This window comes from Dermacentor silvarum, chromosome 2 (assembly GCF_013339745.2).
Source record: "Dermacentor silvarum isolate Dsil-2018 chromosome 2, BIME_Dsil_1.4, whole genome shotgun sequence".
In the NCBI taxonomy this organism is placed as follows: domain Eukaryota; kingdom Metazoa; phylum Arthropoda; class Arachnida; order Ixodida; family Ixodidae; genus Dermacentor; species Dermacentor silvarum.
Genome location: NC_051155.1, coordinates 219,210,354 through 219,219,989, shown reverse-complemented (window position 1 = coordinate 219,219,989; position 9,636 = coordinate 219,210,354). Strand labels below are relative to the sequence as shown.

The 9,636-nt window shown below is 48.3% G+C and overlaps 1 protein-coding gene across 1 annotated transcript; it reads left to right on the top strand.

Annotated features, from left to right (window-relative positions):
* Positions 1–1,161: 1,161 nt before the first annotated feature.
* Positions 1,162–9,142, top strand: LOC119441229 (kell blood group glycoprotein homolog). Its single transcript, XM_037705874.2, has 2 exons — positions 1,162–1,227; positions 7,257–9,142. The coding sequence occupies exon 2, from the start codon at positions 7,749–7,751 to the stop codon at positions 9,114–9,116; it is 1,368 nt and encodes a 455-aa protein (XP_037561802.1). The 5' UTR covers positions 1,162–1,227; positions 7,257–7,748; the 3' UTR covers positions 9,117–9,142.
* Positions 9,143–9,636: the final 494 nt, after the last annotated feature.

Sequence of the window (9,636 nt, the reverse complement as noted above, 5' to 3'; positions counted from 1 at the left end):
TAAAAATTAATTTCATCATAAGGGCTGCTGCATACTCGCTCGATCCGGGCGCACTTAAATATGGAAGAGACAAGAAACGTCCTCCTTATTCATCTGGGGAATGTGCTTCAGGGAGCTGTCGCTTGTACAAGAGCGATCAGATAGCGTACTTCGATCGGTAGTACGCTAAGGAACCCCACGTGACCAAAATTAATCCGGAGCCCTGCGCTCCAGAGTCTTTCATTACCCGCTGTGCACTTATGGGACGTTACACCCAAAAGTAGTAGTAGTAGTAGTAGTAGTAGTAGTAGTAGTAGTAGTAGTAGTAGTAGTAGTAGTAGTAGTAGTAGTAGTAGTAGTAGTAGAGTAGTAGTAGTAGTAGTAGTAGTAGTAGTAGTAGTAGTAGTAGTAGTAGTAGTAGTAGTAGTAGTAGTAGTAGCAGTAGCAGTAGTAGTAGTAGTAGCAGTAGCAGTAGTAGTAGTAGTAGCAGCAGCAGCAGCAGCAGTAGCAGCAGCAGCAGCATTAGTAGTAGTAGTAGTAGTAGTAGTAGTAGTAGTAGTAGTAGTAGTAGTAGTAGTAGTAGTAGTAGTAGTAGTAGTAGAAGTAGTAATAATAGTAGCAGCAGCACTTATTAGCAGCAATTATTATTATAATAATGATAATATTCGCACTGCACCATTGCAAGCTGACCAAAGTCATGACTTTCACCCTCAAAACTGCAAGCATTTCTTTTTCTTATTCAGTAGATTCTGTACCATTGTGTAGGGTCCGTGAGATCAATGATCTCGGTGTAGATTTTGATACAACTGAGGAGTTCGGGGCACATGAGGATACCGTGAAGGAGTTTGAAAAGAAACAGAAGGTCAGCGCGATTACAGATGCTGTACTGAGCATGATATGCGTTCTGGACCAAGCAGAAGAAGACGTAGAAGAGCGAGAGATGTCTGGCGACGGCGGTCGTGTGCCTACGGCTCCGTGGGCGGCCCCCACGGCCACGTCCATCTTTCCTCCTCGGTCCCAGTCCCTACGCTGGCGCCTGTGCGTAGTCTGCAGTGCTCTGGCAGTGGTCGCGATAGGCATCGGCGCATCGCTGGCCTTGCAACGGATAGTGAGCGGCCCCGGAGCAGGCTCACGTGGATTGCTGGACTTCGGCCGGCGAAGCCGCGCGCCCTCGTCGTCGCCGTTGCTGCCCGGTCGTCGAGACTCGGCACCGAGCTGCGCCGGCGAAAGCTGTCACCGTCTTGCCAGGTGCGTTTACTCAGCCCATCGCATGCGATCGTATGGACGCTGTTCCATGCTGGGATCCTGTTCGTCAATAAAGCGCGCAAAGAACGGGTTGTGAAAGGGAGAAAATTGCCATCCACTCGACAGTAATAGCACGAAGGTATGATCGAAACCCGTACTATTTTTTTTTTTTCATATAGAAATTTTTGTAGTTGAAGAATTCTTACTGGCGCGAAGGTCGAACTCATGATTTAAGTAATCTGACGGTTAAGCTCAGATGATAGAGTGACTGCCCCGCGTTAGCAAATAGCAAGCACCACCTGCTAGAGGACTCTTATGTTGTGCCACAGCAAGGCTTCGACTAGTTAGGGACACCCGTCGGCAGGCTAATCTGTCTGGTTGTTCAGAGAGGGACAGACTTTCGAAGATGCCGTCTGATCGCTTGTGCTGTAACTGTACTGCCTGTGTAGCCTATATTATACTATATTATACTATACAATACCATATACTGAGCACTTAACCTTTCTGCACTTCTCTAAAACCTGCACATGTCTGGGTGTGGACTAATACAACACCAAAAATATATTGGTTCCGCAATCAACTGCGAAGCTCTCTCTCTCTCTGAGAAATCATTTTTAGTTTCCTTTGTAGCTCGGAACCTATAAAGGACGCTAAGCTTTTAAACCGAAGCATTACATAGGAAGCTCTCAGCAAGGACACGCACGGTCAGTTTCCAATTTCTCGTCTCACTTTAAAAAACATTTCCCGCTTAGAAATTCTGCAAAATAATGCCGCAGTCTTAAACTAGACCTAATAGTATCTATAATATTAAAAAGGACATGAGGGGTATATGTAATAGCTAATAAGTGAAATTTTAAATAAAACTCCATTTCTTGGTTTTGTGAAGAGTGTGATGTGGTAAGCTAACTTAGGCGTTTGAAAATAGCCGATCTGTATTGTCTATGTAGTAAAAAGGGTTCACTTAAGGTGCGTCACGTGACCACACGGTACTTTGGGGATCCTGGGTCCTGCGGAACGAAGGCCACATCACCCGCAAACAAATTCCGAAGCTCCGCCCCCTTCGCGCGCTAGAGGTGCAGCTACCGCGCAACTGACGCATACCTGTCGCGGAGGCGCGCTCATTGGTGCAACGATTGAACACCGGGTGCTGCTCGCCACTTTCCACAGCTGGGCCGGTATTTTGTAGCTATGCCTTTCCGTTAATAATGCCTTTTCGCGCTTATCGCGCTTTGTCAATGGTCAGAGCGACGGTCCGCTCATGTTATCAACGGGATCAGCCGGCCGTGAGCTGTGGATGATAGGACTAGTATAGAATAAGTCATAAGGCATCGCTACGAAATCGCAGCCCTGCTTCTGATTTCGCGATGACTGTAAGCACGCCTCGACCAAAGCATGTGAGAATCGCTTCTACGTCATGAGCCAGAACACCCAGGGGTGGTCAGTGGTACTACCAATATAACGAAAGAAGAGAAGCAAGAACATTTAGCTCACAAACGTGCAAATAAGGAGCCACTTTATAATGCTTCGCGCCATGCTAATTCCCCTTGAGGCCGTTTCGGCCATAATTTTTCTTTTGTGTATGTGTGTGTGTGTGTGTGTGTGTGTGTTAGCAAGGTAGCAGTTGAAGCGGATTACGTGAGCACAACATCGTCGGCTGTATCGCTGTTGGCTGTATGTGCTACGAGCGTAATGCATGGTGCTTGCCGAAGAAACATTTTCATGCGAGGTGTGCGCACAGGGAAGTACGACATATATTTTAATACATTTATTTCTTGCGTGTTGGGTTCATAACTTGGTGGATTGGCCACGAATGCGAAAATAGTGAGTAGCACTCCCTAGTTTCGCCCACCCAGTGCCCAACTCGTTAATATAGCGTGAAACGTAAGTTTCGTACTTACGTACTTACGTACCCCTAACCCCGCTGAGTCTGCGTTTTGCGGTAAGAGTTTGGCTGGATTTAAATTTCGATTTTTCCATTCAAATAGTAGATGTCAAATGTAGACTTCTATTGTAGAGAACTGCTCCGCTGACTCAAGCGAAATCTAAGTTGGATTGGAATGAGAATCGCATTTGAAATAGAAAATTACATTCTACCGATGGCTGAAAACAATTTTTGTCTAACGCGATAGAAAATCTCTGGACACCCCACATGAAGTTTCGCCGTTGCTGCCACCGTGATGTTCCGTATAACGTCCAAGAGCGATAAGATCCTATCGCTCTCTGCCCGCCGTATGCGAGGAAAAGCGTCCAGGACTCCGCTCGCCGTCGCCGCCCTGCGTGCCCTGTCAATCAGGCTAAGCTGATAGTCCAAGGCTTCGCTGGCCAGCAGCGACTCCCACCGCTCCGCGCTCGCGTGTTGGATAGGGGTAAGGCAGTAATTGCACGACACGCCCATGTAATGTGGAATAATAGAGTGGCTTTCTCGGAACACCACGGGCAGCGTGAAGGGTATGCCGTGGGGTGGATTTTGCTGAGGAGGTGGAGGTTGGGGTAGGTTATCCAGGTAGGCCTGGATAAGTCTCCAGCTGGTATAGCCTCCTTTTTAGTGAGTGAGCGATGGTAAGGGGGGGGGGGGGTATTTTCTTCGGGTACCCTTATAATAATTTAGAATGGACGAATAGTCACATGGTACTGGAACGGGTGCCTCAGGGGCAGGATGACCGGGTGCTCGGCTTGCACATACCCTCGAGCGACCCTGTCCGCCGCCTGGTTCCCCCTCAGCCCCGCGTGGCCAGGTGTATTTACAGGTTGTATTTACAACAGCGGTTGCAGCGCTGACCGGTTAGATTCACAGCGCGCGCCCAGCTCCTTCTTCCCCTTCTTTTTTCGAGCGATGGCGCCCGCGCGCCTCGTTCAAACAACCAAATACCACACGCATGTAGCAATATGATCTTATGCCTGATCGGAGTTGTTTGAATGTGCAGCTGTTTGCCAGCGTCATGTGCCCTTAGGAAGATATTGAGCGGCTGCCGTAGCCGGGATTTGAGCCCGCGATGCCGCATGGTGGCGGTTCGTGCTGTAACAGAAAATGTTACAACGTTCCTTCACCGTCGTCGTTCTGTCGTTTTGCCGTGGTGGTCACATGCACTCTCGTGTCTCAAGCAGTATTTCACTCGCCACACACGAACACGTGACACCATCTGGTAGCGATTCTCGCAACCTGAAACTACCCGAGATAGCCAGGTACCTGCAAGATGATTCCCATAATATTAATTCCTACAGTGCAAGCGATCTGAATAAGTTTTATTAGCCTAATCATGCACAATGACTTTGTTTAGGGTCGTGAATTTGTCATTTGTAGTCCCAGAATTGTAGATGACAAAATCCCGACACCAAGTTTAGAACATCGTAACTCGGCACTAAACACAGGTGAAACAATTCTGTAAATGTTGCCAGAAGCGTGACAGACGTCTAAACCTGGCACATACGTCAGCGTCAGTGTACAACTTACTTGAAAAGGTTATAATATTTACCTTTGTTTTTGAGATTCCCGTTAGCGGTATATTTAGAGCGGTGTATCTGTTACGTTGGCGTTAAAACTCCTGACTGATGCACTTTCTTACAGTGTGATATCTATTATCATTGGGTAGTTAGAAAGTTGTGATAATGTGTCTCACTTTCTGCCAAAAATGCCAGATTTTGTCAATTCTCGCTTAAAATGAAAAAGTCGGCTGCTAGGAATCTTCTCATGGTTAATAATAAGTCTTGGCTTTATATTTGTTACTTTCTTGTTTATTTAGGTATTTTTGTATTTTTCTTTATTTAGACGAAAATCAACATAAATTATTCCTTCTCATGCATTTTGATGGACACTTACCAGGAAAGCCCCCGTGTACCATGCAACAGTGAGAATAAGAATTATAGCAATAATATTCTTGATTTTTTGGCTTTGTATCTCAAGCAAAAAAGCCCACAGACCTTACAAACATTTGAAAGCGAAATTAGGAATATATGAAAGGCCACTTTTATTTTTTTTACAAATTTATCAGTTCTACAGGAGGAGGAATTCGGTATTTCCATGTGTTATCTATGCTTGGTAGTTGGTAGAAATGTATTGAAGTGGGAATTGAATAAAGCCATGTACATAGAGAGCAAGTTTTCGAGTGCTTTGCGTAAGGTATTTTATCTTAGTTAATTCAACACGGGGCATATACGAATAAAGAAAATAGCACAGATCCCAGTGCAGTCTGGCAATCTATATTATCCGAAGCATTTCGCAGGTCGCAGGCTACCCAGCATTGTTTGGGGGAGAGTTACTGTATCGGCTCCCTTCAGGGAGGCTCCCTAAAGGTAGCCTATGTAGTATAACTCTAGTTTGGGGTTCCGCAAAGCGCTACCACGTGGGGCAACGCGTTTGTGTATATCGATTATTTGTGTGTGACGCGTGCATACGCATGTGTTACGATAGCAGCAAGACGACGACGATGGTGTTGGTGATCGTATGACGGCAACGGCACCATTCGCACAGCGGCCGTTTGACGCGACTTTATACAACATGCCGATTGTTGGGTTCTGCATATTTACTGAACGGGCGTAAGCGAGACATACATGGACTGTGACGTAATATGCGACTAAGAATGATACAATCGTACAGTACCTACGTCTATGCCATGTGGGTTATGGTAAAAGGACAATGGCGTTCGTACTCTGCGGGAGAAATGTTAAAACGTGATCAACTCGCCCAATCAGGAAGACGGTACATCGCCGTACAGTTTTAGCCTAGCGTTAGCAGCTACATGGAATGTTCTGGGTAATGTGAGCCGACCTCGATGAGAGTGCCGTCTGACACAAAGCGCGAGCTGTGACAAGGAAAGAACATGCGAAGATGCAAGTGAAGCATTCGGGAAGAACGTGCCAAACGTCCCAAATAGCTAGTCGGCTTTGGCACGAGAGGATTGTTCGTGCGATTGTGGCGTCCCCCTCGTCGGCTAGAAGATACGCGCACTCAGTCTTTATAAGTAAATTGTTGCCATGCGACGCGCCAAACGTTTCAAGCGTCTCAAGCGCTGGCTTTTACCGGATTATTCCCACATTTCAGGCATGCCTCCGTGGTATAATGGTTAGAGGTTTGAGCTTCTGTGCTCGGGGACTAGGGTTCAAATGGGACTATCGCAAATTTTTATGTAATTTATCTCTAGCAGCAACTAGTGACATATAGTTCTCCAAGTTGGCCATGAACTGCCAGAAACATAAGAACCGCAAAGTGGGTTGAAGAGCCAAGGAAAGTTAAAAGAAAAGCTACCGTGACCTAATGGTTAGAGAGCATTGGGGCACGGTACTCGAATGCAGAGGTTTGATTCCACTGTCGGTCATGTATTTTCATTTAGTACAGAAGTCCGAAATGATGCAAGACCGGAATTTACTTCTTACCCACCTACCTACCGCAATGCGCCAAGAATGAGGCGAAGATTGATCCACATTAAAAAACATGTCAGTGAATCACCGCTATTCTGCGGCCGCTTTAATTTCAGACACCATAGATTCAATTGTACCTGCAGGAACTAAATATAGAAGCGCCAGCAGTAACGTCACGGACTCATTGTGTAATCTACTCTATTGCCCGGATACCTGTTCAAGGTTTAATGGCACTCCGAAGTTATCGTATAACCTAATACATTTGCTATTGCTTTTGCTTTCTTTCACAACTGCAAGCTCGCCAGACGGATAGCAACGGGTCTGGTGCGCGTAACGTACTGCACCCGTGGTGGTCATTCAGTCGAGCATAACTACGTTGCTCTCTTTTATCATTTTATGTTCTCCGATGAACTATGCGATGACTTCTGGTAGAAGAAAAAACTGTGAGACTGTGGTCAACGGATGCACACTTTCGCTGCTGAATCTACAACTTCTCATTTTATGTTCTCCGATGAACTATGCGATGACTTCTGGTAGAAGAAAAAACTGTGAGACTGTGGTCAATGGATGCACACTTTCGCTGCTGAATCTACAACTTGCGATCATGTCTTTTTGATCACGGCATTCATATGACCTGCGAAATTGACAACCCTTATATGCCTTCTTTATTTACTCAGGTACATCTCGGAGTCCCTCCAAGATGGCGACCCCTGTGACAACTTCTACGAGTATGTGTGCTCGAACTGGAGCGCCACCTACCAACTACATGGCGAGGCCGTGTACTCCGAGGCTGTCATGAGCACCCGCGAACTGGAAGACCAGTTGACGGCCATGCTCGCGGCTGGCACTGAAGACACGAGTAGCCGCGCCATGTTCGACCTGTACAATGCCTGCTTGAACATGTCCTCCTCTGGTCCAGAAACGCTCGTCTTCCAGGAGATCCTGGACAGCGTCGGCCTCAACGGATTTCCCTATGCCTGGAGCCTCGCCAGTTCAGCTGCTGTTGCCGGCAGGCTTCTGCGAGTCACCGGCGTCGCGCCCTTTGTACACATAAGCTGACAGACAAAGGAATCAAGCTGTACGGGGCGCCCACACTCTTCCCGGACTTTGTTTACGTGGCCAACGCGCATCGCGGTTGGTATATAGACGCGGCGCGCCGTATTGCCCGCATGTCTATGCCAGAGCTCTTCGATTTCGAGCAGGAACTCGTGGCACTCCTCAGCGCGCCTGTCGAAGAGTACTCGACGGTGACCGTAAAAGAGCTCGAGTCGACTGCGGAGTGGAACTGGGCAGAGTTTTTGACGAACGCTATGTTCGGCATCCGTACAATTACAACCGCTACCAAGGTGACGTACGAGCCGAAGCGCATCGGAGTTGGCTTGCTCGGGCTCGTGTCCTCCGCGAAGCCAGCGCTGGTGCTCAACTATCTGGCGTTTCGACTGGCGCTAGCGTATGCGCCGATGCTGCCGGGCAAGCGGTTCAGGAAGTTGAGCGACGTGGCAGTCACGCATACGGTCGGCTGGGAAGACGGCTGGAGTGCGCGTCGCAGCCATGTCTGCACCGTAATAGCAGCGCGAGCTGAACCGGGACTCGCAGCTTATCTGCTGGTCACCCAGTCGAAACACGACGAGAACGAGCCTGTGCTCAGAAGCATGGCGGAACACGCCAAGAGGGACGTTCTCGATTTCCTCGGCGAGATGTCTTGGGTGACGACGTCGTTCCTGGCAAAACTAGAGCACCGCGTCAAGAAGCTCAAAACAGCATTCTTCACGCCGGCCGAGTGGAGGAAGTTCGCGTTCCGTGCGTCTCAGTGCCGTCCGTTCAGCTGCGCTTCGGCTGGCCATCGAGCGGTCGACGTCTTCCGGAAAATTGTAGCGCAGCGCCAGCGTCGCCGCCTGGCGGCCAGCAGGCGGCCGTTTCCCGATTATCCGCTCGACCTGTTCGAGACCGAAAGTCGCGTGATCGATGACGGCACGCTGTTCGTGCCTCTTGGTGCAGTGCGCGGTGTTTATCACCAGGAAGCCTTCTGGGAGTATCACCTACCGCGCGTGCTCCTCCAGATGAGTGCCGCTCTGCTGGACGTGTTTCGCGAGGTGTCGTTCCAGTTGCGCTCCAACTACACGGACTTGCACGACCGCTTCGCAGCCACAGAGACATGCTTGCACGAGGCACGGTTGCCCATGAGTGAGACCACGTCGGTGCCCTTCTCGTCGAATGGCACGGCTCGGGAGGACGTGCGAGACCTGCTGGCTGTGGCGGCGGCGTTTCGCGCGTATAGCCGGCTCATCGGTAACGGCGGAGAAGGCACGTTGCCTGGTTTGCCGTTCAGTAATGACCAGCTGTTCTTCGTTCACTTTGCGCTGAGTCGCTGCGAGAAATACGACACCGCTTACGAAGACCAGCTACTGCGCCACGGACGCCGCGCCCACGCTGCCTACCGAGTCAACGGACCTCTGCGTCACTCGATCAGCTTCAGCAGGGCCTTCCAGTGTCGCCGCGGCTCGTACATGAACCTGCGGCGAAAGTGTGTCTTCTGAAACGTTGCGTGAAGATCTTATAGAGGTGTCGATGTGTGGTGTTTTTTTGTGATTTGTCTTATTTAGGCTTAACAGTTTGTGTCAATGAAAATAAAATGAAAGGTTCAGAGTTACTCTTTCGGCACTCGAATTACATTTATTCAGCAGGGCGAAATCACCTTCCTCGCACATGACTAGTATGTCGCGCGCCTGCACACACGCACAGATGGAGACACGCAGAGAGAAAGTAAGAGCTATAGAGCCAGCCAGCCCAGCCCAGCCCAGCCCAGCCCGAAGAAGAGAGAAGACAATCTCTCCATCGTCTTCGACCGCTTTGGCTCATGAAACGGTTTTGATGGTATTCAGCTTTGCCAAGACCCTTTTATTTATTTATTTATTTATTTATTTATTTATTTATTTATTTATTTATTTATTTATTTATTTATTTATTTATTTATTTATTTATTTATTTAACATACTCTCAATGCCTGATTACGTTACAGAGAGGAGTGGTGAATCATTATATAATTTTAGATACAGC

What these genes read in the sequence shown, in the direction of transcription:
- LOC119441229 (XM_037705874.2), top strand. Translation starts at nt 7,749, where the DNA reads ATGTCTATGCCAGAGCTCTTCGATTTCGAGCAGGAACTCGTGGCACTC.